We start from the raw sequence: 16,199 nt of genomic DNA, 5'->3' as shown, positions 1-16,199 counted from the left end.
TATATGTTTTTTTCTTGTTATTTTTCTTTTTATAAATCCATGTTTGAATATTGTTTTTTTTATTTTTGTATATAATAATAATAATAATTATGGATAACTTATATTGCGCCATTTTCGTAATATAATACCTCAAGGGCGCATCTAACTGATCTCATTGTAAAAGGCTCTTGTGTCGTATCATAAATAAATAAATAAAACAAAAAATATCAAACTTTCCATTTGAAAAAATATAAAATATTTGCGTTTTTATGATTAACCAAAATATTTCATTTTGAGGGCCATTTTTAACGAGTTGTAAATAACTCACTATTCGAAAATGGGAATCAAGTTGAGGTAGAGTGGGATTCAAACCACGGACCTTTAAGACATGAGTCCGAGGCACTAGCCACGGGACCACAACCCAATTTAATATATATACTACTAAGTACTGAAATCTAGCAATGCCAAAGCATTGCTGGGTTCAGCTCGTTTCATATAAAATTAAGTAATGTTAGAATGAAAATGATTTACCCTTGTGATGGAATATATTGCAGTGCGTTGGCTAATTCTGCATCTTTAAGAGTCACATTTGTGCCATCCTTCAGTTTTACATTTACTTCAGAGAACGGAAACAGCAACTCATTTGGCATACCTTCTCCGAGAGATATCAATTTAGTTTTAGTTTTGTAGGACATCTTTGCTGGAAGAAATCATTAGCACATTATTTCAATATTTTAAGAAGGTACATATAAATCTTTGAAGACGAATTATAGTATTTTAAAATAGAAACGTTATAAACTAGGAGACAAATTACAGATATGATGTACTTGTACAGTATAATTCACAATGAGGAATTCCACTGTTTTCTATTTTTTTTTCTATTAGCGTACTATTTAACTAAGTAAAAATATTTTATTTTTTTGTGCGTTATTTGCAAAGATAAGATTTTTTTAATGTTACATAATTCAAATACCGCGCCAAATGACTGTAATCAGTTTGTCACTTTTCAGTAGTGACGTCATGAAACGGTTGGCGTTCTTACTTTGACTGACCTGACAAGAATCTATGGAATATTGCTTTGATTACTTCATTTAGTTGATCGTAATTTGCTCATTTCAATATTATGGTTGTTATTACGAACGTTTCGATTTAGAAAAACCTAGAATGTTGACAGAATCTCTGGTTGAAATGTCAAATTATACAAATTATACTCTTTTTTTTCTATGGTCAAAACGTTCCTTACAAGGCGCGGGGGCTTTAAAGTGGAAACCGGAAATACTACACGTAGATATCAGGAGTGACGTCATTATGTACGATTTTCAAATGAATACTATTTTTAACATTTTTTATTTATTTTTGCGTGCGTTTTTGAGATATTTTATTCTACTCCAAATTTTTTAAATATTCACGTGTACACGAAAACATTTTTAAAATTTAATTACGGGTTGGGCTGGAATTCCTCATTCTATTAATTCAGTGTAGACGTGTGTTAGACCCTGTCACCGAGAAGATACGTATCACTTGATCTGCATCACCAAAGTTACCGAATCTTTTATGTAGTTCAATTGAACGAATGTATCTTTTGCTCATTTGGTTCATTTAGGTCATCGTATCTACGCATCTTCGTGTCATTTGCATCTCCATATCTTTTGTGTCCCTAATTCAATTGGTTCTCATGTTTGCTTGAGCCAAATGTATCCGAGCAGTGAATGAAACTTATCATTTCAAATCTTTGGCCGGTTTATCACCATGATTTTCTTTTATTGGTTTTAAAATATTGTTCTTTAGATATTATAATATCACAAACCTGTAGAAAACAGATAAATAGTTTTATTTACAAAGAGTACGTTAATATTATTGGGCATTTTTATGAAACAAATTAGCACAATTATAGGTGTTTTTTGCAAAGTTTGTATTTTTTTTATGATTAATGTTTTGTTTATATTTTCAAACTATAAATATTTTTAATTTCCTTAGCGGATTTTACATTTTTTTGATAGCAAGTTCTTTATATTTTTAACGTTCGAAGTTATACAATATATAAAAAAACAAATGAAAATGGAAAAAAATATAAAAATTAAATCTAAGAATCAATAATGGGCCTCTAGCTCAAAATGGATAACTAACACAAATGAGTTATTTATTGTATTGTTTCATTTGTCATTATTATTTAATGTTGTTTGAATTATTATTCTTCGATGGTAATATTTTTATAACTATCTATACAAAGTTATGGCTTATTTAAAATTGGTTTGTATTTTATGTATCCCTGTTGAACTTCAAATAAAATAATTTTATTAAAATTTCCATATAATTTTTTTACCCTTTTTCGTCCCTCCCAATATAGGTAATCCAATTATAAACGAATAAACCAAATACAATTTTTTTCTGTTTTCTTATAAAGCTACCTTTTTTGCCATCTTTTTTATTATTAAATAATACTACTTATCCTTAGGGCGTACGTCATACACATTACATACGTTTATTGGTTAGCAATGGTAAATAAATTTCTGGTTATTATTGAAATTGATGAATTATTGAAATTGCTATTTACCTTCAAAATTTCATAGTTTCTATTTTATTTAATGGAATCTCAGCAGATTAACTTAATAATAATGAAACTTTTTTTTCCATCTGTAATTATTTTCTGATTAAAGTTAGTAACATATTTTAGCGATAAGTAGTTATTGTTTCTGTGGCTGAAGGGCTGGAAGTCACATTTTTTGCAAAATTGAGTTATGAATGTCATTTTGTTCTTATATATTATGTATATTATATTAATTATATATTATATTAATGCCAAAAACATTAGAGTCCTCCGGTATACCACTACTGAAATAGTTTGTCCTAAAACATCAGTAGTGCAGTAATAATACTCATTCTTTCAACGATATTTAAGTAAATGGTTTGCTGGTATTAAAGAAGTGGATACCGAATAAATTCCACAATTTTTTCCTACCTCTGACGCAGTGAGGGATTTTGCACATGATTAATTGGAATGTACTTTCTCACCTTGTGTTTTGTCTCTGCATACGGGTATAAGTCTTATTGTCATAATCAACCATACTTAACCATTATGTCATTTCTTACGCCGTTAATTTTATTATTTTATATTGCTTTTTTTCATACTGTTGACTTTCAATAACTGTTTTATTGCTATTAATATCATGCCATTAAATTAATATTTATCTCTTATTCTAAAAAATAATGTTTTAACAAATGGAACGTAATTTAATGATTTTGCCTGAAGAAATTTTTAAAAAGACATCGTTTTTCATTCAATATTCTACATTACTTTTTATACTAAAGTCCGAGGAGGAATTGGGGCGCGAGCCGAGCGGTTAGAACAAAAAACATTGAAATTCCATCGTTTTGTGAAAGTCTAAAAAAGCCTATGTAAAAGCCTACAAATCCAAAAAACACTTCGAGAGATACATTTGAAACAGTTTTACAACTTCAAACCGCTATCCTAAACAATTTAACAAATGTGTCATCCAGAATTTCAGCTTTAAGGTACAGATTTTATCATTAAGTTTAAAATTACTAAAATAACAGTAAAAACAGGTTTAAGAGTGGCAAAGTCGTAGCCACTTCCTTCCCCCATGAAAATGAAAAAATGTAAAATTGTTTCTTAAATAACAGTTTTTGGCACTGTTAATTATTTTTTGTGAAACTGTTTCGGCTGATAACGAATCTATGGAATCCTACCGAATTTAGCTTGATGGAGATTGGCAACCTCTGCTCAGGGGCTCGGTTAATTAAGATCACGGATGCGCCATATTAGTTTTCTTTTATACAAATTTATTCATGAATCTTAGAGCTTTAAACGTTAGTTATTCATAAAAAAACAATAGTTTTGTTATTTAGGATACAACTTAATTATTTTCTACTGTGATAATGTTTGTCCATGTTTAGCACATTTTGAGGTTAAGTATAAAAAACGGACGCAATTTTTATTAACACAATAATATTCCGATATTCAGGACCAACCTGCCTATGGTTATGCCAGTTGGAAGAGCTACCGCTATGTTGAACAACATCGCTCTGGATATTGATCTGTTCCATGTATCCGAAGGGGTTTTCCGGAGCAGGATTCTTCGACTCCTTTGACATGAGTCTCTTTCGTGTATTTTTTTTCCTTTTTTATAATATGTACGTATTGAATATATTTTTGTAATGTATATGTTATATTTAAAATAAATAAATTGAATTGAATTGAATTGAATTGAATTGAAAGTTAATTTGAGGTCTGCAATAATAATTTATTGAAAAATCCATAGAATCAAGAATAGTTCAGAAGCCGCATACGCGCATCAAACATAAGGTGACTAAACTACTCTTAAACGAGTACTTTTACGTTTTAACCCATTAGTTTCTTTGTAAGACGTTGGCGTCGCTCAGAACGCAACTCCCGATTTGAATTGAACTAAGCCGTGTTGTGTCATTTTAAAGTGTAGAAATGCTGCTGGGATCAAAAAGAAACAGGATGGGATCACATTTTATGCGTAAGTAGCAAATGCATTACTCAAAAATTGTTCAGTGTTTCCGCGTGTACAATAAAATTTTAGAGAAATTAACAAATCGCTTTTTTTAATTATAATTATCTTACATTTGTGTTGAGGTTATATTTTTCGCGATCTGGCAACATTACGCGGTGACTTCAAGCATGCGCGCGGCGAAAGTGGGCTAAAGTGGGGGGATTTTTGGACACAGTCCGATGTATTCAAGTATGATTCTACGCTCCTTCTGAACTATTTTTAATTCTATGGATAAATCATTATTTTAAAAATCAACTCAATTAGTGGAATAAACAAAAAATATATAAAAAAGACTTTAGTTTGTCCTTGTTTTTTTATAGAAGTTAATTAAAATTATTTTCAGACAGAATTAGTGCTTTAAAAAAAAATAATTTACATGCATAAAAAATTTAAAAAAATATATTTTTCATTCATCGTCAGAGGGCTTGTCAAAACTCGTAAACAACATGAGAATTCAATTTTTTTTATCAAATGTGACGCAATAAAAACAAAGTAGATAAAACATTATCGTCCATATGATAAATACTTTATTTTTCATGCCGCAATGTCAAGTTTAAAGACTTTTAGTAACGAAAATCAAATAAAATTATTTTAAACATGTTTTTTCACTTTTAAATTTTATTAACTTACTCTTAGTTTACTGATAAGAGCGGTAAATGTATTAAAATTGTGTCATTGTATTTCAATATTGTCCGGGCGGATGCCAGAATACAGTTCTGCAAGATAAAACCTGGATACCTTGATGAGTGTTTTTCACTCGATAGCTACTCAAGAATAACAATTTGTCAACAACGTTTTGAGTTTGTCCAATTTTTTTAGATAAGGACTTAATTTAATGGTTATCTCACATGCGTGCGTCCCCCGTCATTGTAAATAATCGATTGAATATGTTTCACACAAACATCGGCCACATATTTTTTGACTCGCAAAGAGGTCGCGTAATTAAATAGTACTTGCTCCGACTCATAAGAAAATAACGAGGCTAACGACAAATATAATTTTTTTGCAACGTAGGGGGAAAACATTTTTGAGAACGTAATATAGATGTTTTTTTGTTCCTTAAAGTTAATTGATTTATGAATTTTAAAATAAGTTTTCTCACAAGAATTGAACCTGAACCATTTGTGAGTGAGGCATTTGTGTTTGCCATGGCCCACACCACAGATAACACAAATATAAATATTTATATTTAATACCTCAACTAACACAGATTATTATTTTTAATTTATCTAATCTAATTAAAAATAGACATATCTGAAAATCGGTATTTTATCAAAATCGATTATACGGTATCTTTCGACAATGTTAATCAAGGATACACGCATTTTTTAAACACTATCAAATAAGATCTTGTGATTTTTGTCTATAGACAAAAATACGTACGTCACGGATAATAATTTATAATACATATTTTTATAGATTGTTACATGAAATCTTTTTTAAATTCCTTGATGAAACAATGAATTTACTTACAAAATATACACGTTTATTATTTTTACAAACATATAAATTATTTTAGCTTAATGTTTTGAGTATGTCCAAACGTTTGTATACAAGTTTATTTTTACTCCTCGGGGAGATATTTATTATTCATGTCTTAATATTTTAGATTGCTACACGGTATGAATGAGTTTCGCTGGTGGTGGGGGTTAGAGCTTCTACCTCAGTTGGAAATTAACAGAAGACACAATGCTGATGTTCCAAGGTGCATTTATTACATGGTAAATATTTTTTTTCACTCCAAACTCAAGTGGCTTCATTTTTATCAGCGCATAAACTTTCAACTTCTCTCACTTTATAATATTCTTCATAATCCTTGCGCTCCAAAATGTCTTGCTGAGAATTTCATTTACCGATCTGATAATGGTCTTTCGCTTCTCTCTTCTCAGGAAAAAACACTTTCCATGATATAACACATCATTTTTCAGCTATTCCTTTTCCGTCCGAGCTGCTAGACTTTGGAATGAGCAACCTCTTCATATAAAAAATGCACCTTCAAGAAACGCCTGAAACATTATTATATATCCTCAGAATCCTGAACTTCCTGAGTTTTTAATGCTTTTTTTTACTTTTCAAATAAATATTTTTATCCCTTTTTTTTTCTTGGTTCCTCTTTCTCTCTCTTTCCAAACTCATTATCTGATCCACATTCTTCATTATTTAATATGTAAAACAAAGTGTACATTTTTTTATTTATTAATGTTAAAATGTCTCATCTCCCATTGAAAAAATAGCTGTTGATTTTAATTAGTTAGGTTTTTTTATATTTTAAGCATGTACCTATCTTTTTGGTACATATTTATGTTTTTTTTAGTACAAACATTTGACCAATCTCTTCTTTTTGACTAATCTGTTTTTTGGTTGGCTGGAAGATATTGCTTTCAGCAAAAAGTCCGCAAAAGTACTTATTATTTGTTCTTGAAACTTCAAGACTTTGTTATATTTAAAACTTTAAATAAATATACGGAACACGAGAGTAATGGGGATGATGCTGAAACTGGGTCACTTGGTTGAGCTGACTATTTGGCTGACTTTTTGGGCTGACTTGCTTTGGCTGAAAAAGATAAAGATAAAGAGGCCACAGGGCGTGGTAACGCCACATATCTTTGTTCTTCATATCTCCATGGCGTGAATGTACTGCAAGACGTTGCTCTTATGCAGACGGACGTTTTATGTGCAATACCGTTAGTTAGTCTTGCAGAATATGATGAACTGTATTTAATATAAAAAATATTTTTGAGTTTAAGCTTGTCTTTCCGCTTTTAGACAAAAGAAACACCCAAGCATTTAATTTCTTAAATAGAAACTTCCAGTACCTTATTTTATTGTATTAAAACAAAAATGTGGATTTACCAGTTTATTCCTGAACTGTTAATTCATATTTATATATAAAATGATGACTTGCTTCATCGGTCGTTGCTCTATATCTCAGGTGAAATCATTGTAGGCGTATGTGTCATCGATCAATGGACTATGATCCTTGCAAATTTAAGTGTATAGTGACCACTTAAACCAGCCAATGACACATCATAAGCCCTGTAAATGCTTAGACTTCCATATTCTATTTTCAAATGTTTTTCTTCTCGGTAGCAAAAAATTTAAATACCATTTTTAGTACGAGTATTTCTAAAACCGGAACAACATTGTGATACTTCGACTTATTTCGTAACAATGTTGATAACACAATTTAATATTTAAATATATATACGTTTGTGCCCAGTTAATGTTAAAAAATACTAATTACTTATCATAGTGGTTATTTCAAGGACATTATCATTGCTGTGAAACGCAAAAATCAACCACAAAATAAATAATGTTAGTTTAACACGACCTATTGAATTTTAATTGTCCACCGGTTTCGAGACGTACTCGTAGAGACGAAGAGTCGTAGGAACACTCACTGCACCTATGTGAATTTTCTAAAATACACAGCCACTCTCACCTCCATACATTATTTATTTATTAACGTTTGAATTTGTTGCAACAGAGAGGTACACCTTTAAAAGGGAATATGGAAGCCTAGGCGTTTACAGGGCTTATGATCTGTCGTTGGCTGGTTTAAGTGACCACTTTACACACTGTGTAACATTCACCATTCTGGCTACGTTTGAACATCTACATTTCCTCAACTCTTCCATCTGTTGACTTGTGTAAAGTAGTTTTAAATGTTATCCAGGTGGATGGAGAATTCAGTTCTGCAAGATAAAACCTAATACCTGGATGAGTGTTTTTTACTCGATAGTTACTCAAGAACAACAATTTGTCGACAATGTTTTGAGTTTGTCCAATTTTTTTTAGACAATGACTATATTCAATGGTTATTTCACATGCATCATTGTAAATAATCGATTGAATATGTTTCACATAAACATCGGCCATAGAGCAGCGTTTCTGTCTTTCTAGTTATGAGTTCTATCTTCGTGCTCTCTCTTACAGGGATTTATTGCTGTATTGAAGTCACGTTTATACTCCGCGTAGCAAGAGTTTTGTGAAGTAGTTTTCAGACGTTGAATTAAATTGGTTCAGCCGGATGAATGTCACCCACATGATAAAGGTTTCTGTTATTTTACTTCACAAAAGTCAACAGATGGAACAGTTGAGGAATTGTGGGTGTTCAAACGTAGGCAGAATAGTGAATTTTACAGTGTAAAAATTGGCCACTTAAACCAGCCAAAGACAGGTCATAAGACCTGTAAATGCCCAGACTCCCATATTCCCTTTTCAAAGGTGTTTTTTGTCTCTATTGCAAATTCAGCCAGTCTGCAAGCATTTGGACATACTCACACAGCCACACAAGAGTTAAAAAGTTACAGATTATAGCTAGTGCAAATAAAATAGAAGACATAAAAAAGTAGCTATAACTCGATGTAATAAATTGTAAATACAACAAAAAAATAAGCTAGTAAAAAATAAACACACGAATCATTCAAAACTCACTTAAAATTCTTGTAATCGATGGCTCCCTTAGCAAGGAGTTTTTGCTGATAAATTTGGTATAATCCTTTATCCTTCTCGCATTGTAAGTCGTCTTAACAACTGGTTCTTCAAGAACTTCAGCTTGACTTGGAGAAGCTGATGATGAAAACACGTTCCTCGTTCTAACAATGAGTCCTTCAAAATCTTTGGTAGCCTTTAAAGCGTGCTTGGAACAATAAATTCCCTTTGAAAACATGTTGGTTTTAAAGTCACTTATTTAGAATTTGTAATTATTACAGATAATAAAAGTTTTAGCACTTTTAGTTAACACGATTTGAATGATTTAAATGTTGTATTTGCGTACACCAACTTGAACTTGCAATTCGAAATATTTCACTAATCTTTTTTTTATTTATCTTGTTTCTTATCGCTCCATGATAACACAATCTTTTGGGAACTCCAACAACAGACAAATATTGTTTAATGGTTCAAAATTTCACTGACACATTAACAGTTATAATATTTTTTTTGCAACACTTTAAAAAAAATTGCTGATTAACTGCTAGCAATTTATTTTGCTGTGATATCTATCTGTTAGGTGCTCGTTAACTACTGGTGTGTGTAACTTGACTTCGATTTTTCGTTCTTGCTATGATTTTCTCTTATCAAAGGGCTTATCATTGTTCGTTTACCCTGCAATTTTAAACGACTGCTTCGAACTAGCAGTGTGAATAAACGATTAGATGTAACCAAATATTTAAGTTTATTAAAATGTCGAATAATCGGCTAATATTTTGGAACAAAAACATTGAAAAATATTACATGAAATTATACTAAATGATCACAGAAAACATGATTTCTTACTTTTCAACAGTTAAATGTGTACGCTGCATGCAAAACAAAAATACAACATAAAACAAATGCTTAAAATAAAAATACCAATAGAGTATAAAATTTAAAGATTAATTATTAAAGTAATTCTTAAGAAACCCTAAACATTCAATACGGAAAGTCTTTATAAAATATTTAAGGTTCATACAGGAAACACTCTTTATAAAATAAATTCTTTTATACAAAAAAAGATCAAATAAAAGAAGTTGAGATGAATAAGTCACTCAGATACCAACATAATATTAAAATTCCTAAATTCCACACAAGTCATGGTCAAAATAGCTTTGTCTTCAAAAGTGTAAAAAAATAAAATAACCTTCCCAATGAACTAAAAACTATTAAAAATAATATTTAAATAAATAAATTTAAAGTTAATCTAAAGAAATTTTTTGAAAACGTGTAAAAACAACATTTAATTTTAATTAGTATGAATGTATTACTGTTTTTTATTTATATATCCTATGTTTTTATTTTTATTTTTCTTTCTCATGTACTCGTATTTAAAATTATATAAACTCCAATAAATAAACAACTAAAACAGTGTAAGTCACTCTCCAAGCACAAGAGTTAGTCTCTTTTTTTGGAGAGTTACAGTGATAACATTTACTAGGTGTGTAAAAGTAGATATGTTTAGAATTTTACAAAAACATGTTCTCTTTTTGAAATTTATTAATAATATTATTTTTATTATTATTATTAAAGCTATAGTAAATATAACTTATCCTTTAACAATAAAACCACCTTCAAGAAATACCCGAAACATTGCTATAATATATACTTAGAACCCTAGTCTGCCTTCATCTTACTGTTTTTTTTTTTAATAAAAAAATAAAATTATTCCTATTCTTTCCTGGGCCGCGGTTATAAAGGCTACCTTCATCGGTACATACCTACCGAGACGATATACTCAACTTCTGGACTATCTCTATCTACCTAGGTATGTTCTACTGACTTGTCATCTCGACGTCATATGATAGAATCCAACCAATGAATGACGCCGAAAATGTAATCCGTGTTCCTTACTAAATTAAAATTTAAAAGAGTTCTTATTTATGTTTTAATTGGGATCCCGGGATAAAAAACAGCCACTTCAAAGTGATTATAAACTCCAATAAATCTCAATTCAAACAATAAATGCTCGCTTGAACATTATTTTTACATGGCTTTTGATAATTACCAGGACGGTGAGCTAAACTTTTGTTTTTGATAATCTACAAAGCCGAATTTTTTGGCATCTCGATATGAATTCTCGGTAAAATAGTAAAATCAATGGAAAAAATATAATCTCAATTTACCTTCAATGGTGGCAATGTTTTTACGCTTAAATGCTCTTATATGTGAATACGGCAGCATCTAGCCAGTATAGCCACTGCATCAAGCCGTTAATTTTCAAAACTGACAGTTTTGTCAGAATATAAATTCAACTTTAAAATTTACTTACTTATCTCTCATGTTTTATATAGGCTGTTAAAACTTGCCACCTCAGAACGATTAAAAAAATAATGTGGCGTGGCCGTGGCGCAGTTGGTTAGACGGTCAACTATGAAACTGGCGTCGTGGGTTCGATTCCCGCCAGTTGCAAGAAAGAAACCCAAGAAAGATTTTTTTCTCAATTGGTCTGGATGTTGTGGTGTATTTTTCATTACCTGCTTCCATATCCTCTCTATCCTACCTACTGACAAGCCTCAAATAGAGGCTTAGCGGGTTATTCCTCTAAAAAAAAAGATTGTCATTCAAACAAAAACTTCTGGGTGGTGTATGTTTTAATGGGTATCGATGTGTACCGCAGTGGCGAATGGTGATTTTATTTACAGGTAAGCTATAAAAAAATATCATATTTTTGTACCTACATAGGAGGTACATAATATAATGTAAGTAATATTATATACTAAAAATTGATAGTTTTCTGTGGTTCTGTGTGATACAACAACTCTCACCCATGAAATCAGTTCAAACGATGTAACTTTGTGATATATTATATTATATACATTTATATTATCTATTACTTGAATACACAATTCATTAAAAAGTAAATAAAAAATACCACCATGAATTCAGTCGATATTAGGTATTCAATTAAAATAAAATGAAATAAAATAAAATAAAATAAAATAAAATAAAATGTCAACTGGCCGCATTGTTCTAGTAATTACTAGTGCTAAAAACGGCCGCACGGAGCGCTATATGTCCTGCAATATGACGCATGAAAGTAATTATGGGCTTATGTCAAAAGTACCATCTCAAAGAAAAATAGTCCTTAGGAAACAATGTTTGAAATACTGTTTTCCAAATCAAGAATCTTCAAATAATTTGTGCAATCTGCAAGTTTAATCTCTGAGAAAAAACCCGCACTGGGATTAATACATTCAAAATATAGTATACTTATTTGTATGAAAAAATAAGCTGGAATAATTGGCTAGTTTCTTGGCTCACCGCAGGCGCTGGCGCGCTTTATTAAAATTTATATTTATATCAGGATAAAAATACAAACGGTGGAAATGATTTAAAATAAATAATAATTATTTATTTGTTTTTCTGTAAATAAAGTAACAAGAAAACCTTATTATGGTTAGTCAAATATAATGGTAAGCTGTGCATAATCGCTTCTATACACGGTTCGCCCCTGGTGTACTGTGAGGTGCTAGTCTCGACGTTACATATCGATGTGCCTACCTGAAAACTTGATGGTGAGGGGGTCGGTAGTGTATCTTCGTAATCGCTCGGGAGAATTTATCTCCAACTATGTCAAATTTGAAATGAGTAAATTAAAGCTACAATCTAATAATAATACTCAATAAAAATAATCGAATTATTAGATGATCATAACCGATTAAGCACATCACTAATTCAAACAAAACTTAAAACATCAACAAACTGTTGTTTTGCAACCGTGACAAAAGTAGAACGCCGTTCCAACTGAATAAAAGTTTAACTGTAACAAAATTATTAAATCCAAATATTTTTAACTCTAAAACTTCGATTTGGAGTAAACTTAGAAAAACGTGTAATATTATTTAACCATCACTAGTTATGCAAGGCGTAGTAATAACTCATGTAAATTGGCTTATCTTCAAAAATAACTGTTTTTGAAAAACTGTACTTACATGAAAATTAAGGCAATTTTCAATGAGATTTAATGTAAAATATAAAAAACCGTATTTATGGGGTTCTTTTCCAAAGTCGACTATTTCCAAAATATGGAATCATAAGGATTTGGGGACGCAAAACATGTTGACATATTTCATTTACACCAAAAAGCACTAATTGTGGATGATTTTGCAGTTCAAAAATGAGTTATTTTTCCAAACACGTTATTCTCAATATGAACTTCAAAACCAAAACAAATGAGTTTTTCAAATGTTTTTTGGCTAATTTGCTAAATTTTGAATCAAATTACCAACTTTGTCAGTAGAGGAAGGTACCCATATTTCATAAAGTGTCTTAATACCGAATACCATGATAACTCTCATACCATTACCTGAATAGTAGTGTTAACCACTGTCGATTAGAGCTGTGCATATATGTTGTCGCCGTGAGCATTGAAGCTGCGAGTTAAAGACGAAAAATATTCAAAATTTTTGTTACAACCTAGTTTTTGACGATATTAGGTTCGGTTGAGATGGACAGGAAGTGGTAAGAATCAATTCTTTAAAATAAAGGTTGCATAGTATATTTGCAATATTAAGCCAATTATATGTACGTTATAGTTTATGTCATGTTGACATGGAAGCTGTGAAATATTTTTGGTGTGTGTGTGAATGTATGGTAATGAATGCATTACAAGTGCCCCGACTCAACACGGATTTTCTAGCGAGTCGGAGCAAGTTCACAGACATGGGTCGTTCCTGATTGTGTCGCTATAAACTGTGTCTCTGTCCTTAACAAATGTATGTTTAATGTAATTAATAAATAAAAAAATAAAAAATGTTCTACGAGACTCGTAGAAATATGAGCATCCAACTCGTGTAATGCAAAGAAAAATGACTCAATAACATATGGCATAAATATTTAAATGGCGTATTTTTGAAATTTGGTAAATATTTAAGAACATCTTGAGTTTTAGGTACTGTCCGAATGTTTATAGCTTCACCGCTAGACGCACCGGCTCCTTTGCTCCGTTAATTAATAAAATATTAACTGTTTATTATAATTATTACAATGGAAAACTTATACAGCAACATTTTCGTAATATAATATCTCGAGCACACTTTGCAAAAGCGATTCTATGCTAGGTATATTTATTTTATTTATTTATTTTGTTCATTAACGCCCAAAAGGCATTTACAAAAAATAAAAATGAAATACATGCTAACATACTAAATAATAAACAAAATATACAGAAAAAAAATGTGAAATTAGTTAAAAAGGATATGATAAAAAAATTTACAAAGTAAAAAAAATATAAATAATAATAACAAAGGTATTCAAGAAAAAACAGTAAGCATATAAACAAAAAATGCAAAGATATAAGCTTATGACCTAAATTCTGTAAAGCAAACAATAAATAAAGTGTTGCGGTAAGCAAGAAAGACATTTTTAAGTTAAATTAATAAACAAGCAAGCATTTATTATTACGAAAAAATAAGAAATAAAAATATGTATCTATAAAATGCGTATTTGTCAATACTACATTGCAATTTGATATAATAGTAAAAAATAAAAACCAAGTATAAGGTAATAAAAATAAACAAGTGAGTATTTTTTTTTAAATTTATGAATTTGAATTGTCAATAATAGTTTGACGAGCAGCTACAAATTAACTTGATATTGTGGACTTATAAGATGGTAAAGAATTGGATAATAATATTGATTTTAATATATACCAATATTCTTTATCTACTACCATGCAAAAATAAAGACCATGATTTTTTTGTCAACATTCCTACTGAAAATATTCACCGCACGCGCCTGGTACTTACATGTTTTCTATTTTCATAATAAATTGCAACGAACTTCCACTATATGGGAATTTTCACTAACAAACTTCATCTTGTATGTTTTAAAAAAAATAATGTTTGACTTACTCATCACCCTCAAAATAGATGGCTCCCGGAAAACAGATCTTGTGCTGATAAACTTAGAATAATCCACAAGTCTTCTGCTATTATTTTCTTCAGTACTGACTTCTGCAGCTGGACTTGGAGCTGCTGATGATGAGAAGAAACGTCTTCCATTATCCCAAACTGCTTTTCTTTGATAAATTACGGCCACTTCTGAAGCTTCCAAAATCGAAGACAGGCCCTTAGCACATCGAACTGCATGTTTCGAAAACATTATGAAATCAAATCATAAATCAAACACTGTACAATTTTAATATTCAGACTATATTTTACGAATAAATTGATTATTAATTAATTTTGTTGATGATTCTCAAGACATTTAAAATCTCAACATTTTTATACGACAGTGGCACAATACTAATTATATACAAAAATATTTGAAGCATAAATTAATCAATCTATTATACAGGTGGCCGAAGAAGTGACGTCCAAGGGTAAAATGTAGGTGCTTTATATTGTGGAGTATCCGAATCATGTATGTTCCGCGATTCTGCGTACTTTTCGATTTAGGATTTTTTAAATGGGTTTTCGAAAATATTCGACTAGATCGGTTTTTAATTTTTGGAAGGTTTTTTCAGCGTTTTTTTAAACTTATTTTTTTTTAATTGAATTTTCACGCATTCAATAATCAGCTTCGTAAATGTAATGAAAGCTACAAATGTTTTGACCTAAAATGCAGAATTGCTCGAGCGAGTCATACTTGAACATTCAACTTAAAACTACAAATCTAAAAAGGCCATTCCTTAGTTTTTGATTAATTTTTAAAACTGCGCTAGACTCTAAACTTATGTAATAATACAAAAAAATAGTAATTAAAAAGCTATTATTCGCTGAAATCAGCCTTCAAAGATACTGAGGTGGAACATCCCTCAGTAATTCTCACCCTGTAAATACTACTACTTGTGTCGCCATTTTATCTCTCATAGTTATTTTTTGTTAGTTCACACACTTTCTATAATATAGTATCCCTAGGACTTTTCCATCTTTGAAGGCTGATTTCAGCAAATAATATCACGTTAAGTACTATTTTGTTGTATTATTACAAAAGCTTAGTCTATCACAGTTTTTAAAATTACTCAGAAACTTAAAAAAAGAATTGCCTTTTTAGATTTTTAATTTTATGTTGAAAACTCTTTCAAACTTAAATTCTGCATTTTAGGTCAAAATTTTTGTTGCTTTTATTGATGTTACGAAGCTGATTATTTATGCGTGAAAATACAATTTTTAAAAATGAGTTGCTAAACAAATATCCTAAAAAAAACTTCCAGAAATAAAAAAAAAATTGAAAACCAATCCGGTCGAAAATTTTCAAAAA

At 30.3% G+C, this 16,199-nt stretch overlaps 1 protein-coding gene and 1 long non-coding RNA gene across 3 annotated transcripts; one reads left to right on the top strand and one right to left on the bottom strand.

Moving 5' to 3' along the window:
• Nucleotides 1-261: 261 nt before the first annotated feature.
• On the bottom strand, nucleotides 262-15,287 carry LOC148284163 (aromatic amino acid aminotransferase DDB_G0287711-like). 2 transcript variants are annotated; one of them, XM_088242568.1, is made up of 2 exons: nucleotides 8,955-9,647; nucleotides 262-679 (listed from the first exon to the last, which is right to left on the bottom strand). In XM_088242568.1, exons 1-2 carry the CDS (start codon nucleotides 9,187-9,189, stop codon nucleotides 507-509), a joined length of 408 nt encoding a protein of 135 aa, XP_088098694.1. In that variant the 5' UTR covers nucleotides 9,190-9,647; the 3' UTR covers nucleotides 262-506. The 2 variants fall into 2 exon arrangements, with proteins under 2 accessions (XP_088098694.1, XP_088098692.1); XM_088242566.1 differs by lacking the exon at nucleotides 8,955-9,647 and adding an exon at nucleotides 14,849-15,287 and having other exon boundaries at nucleotides 491-679.
• LOC148284164 (uncharacterized) lies at nucleotides 5,470-6,657 on the top strand. Its single transcript, XR_015825392.1, has 3 exons — nucleotides 5,470-5,552; nucleotides 6,127-6,238; nucleotides 6,446-6,657. It is a non-coding gene; the product is annotated as an uncharacterized LOC148284164 (long non-coding RNA).
• Nucleotides 15,288-16,199: the final 912 nt, after the last annotated feature.

Source organism: Micrasema longulum, unplaced genomic scaffold (assembly GCF_059751315.1).
Source record: "Micrasema longulum isolate JH-2025_06_02 unplaced genomic scaffold, ASM5975131v1 h1tg000144l, whole genome shotgun sequence".
In the NCBI taxonomy this organism is placed as follows: Eukaryota; Metazoa; Arthropoda; class Insecta; order Trichoptera; family Brachycentridae; genus Micrasema; species Micrasema longulum.
The sequence above is the reverse complement of the archived record's forward strand: the minus strand, read 5'-3'. Positions and strand labels throughout refer to the sequence as shown.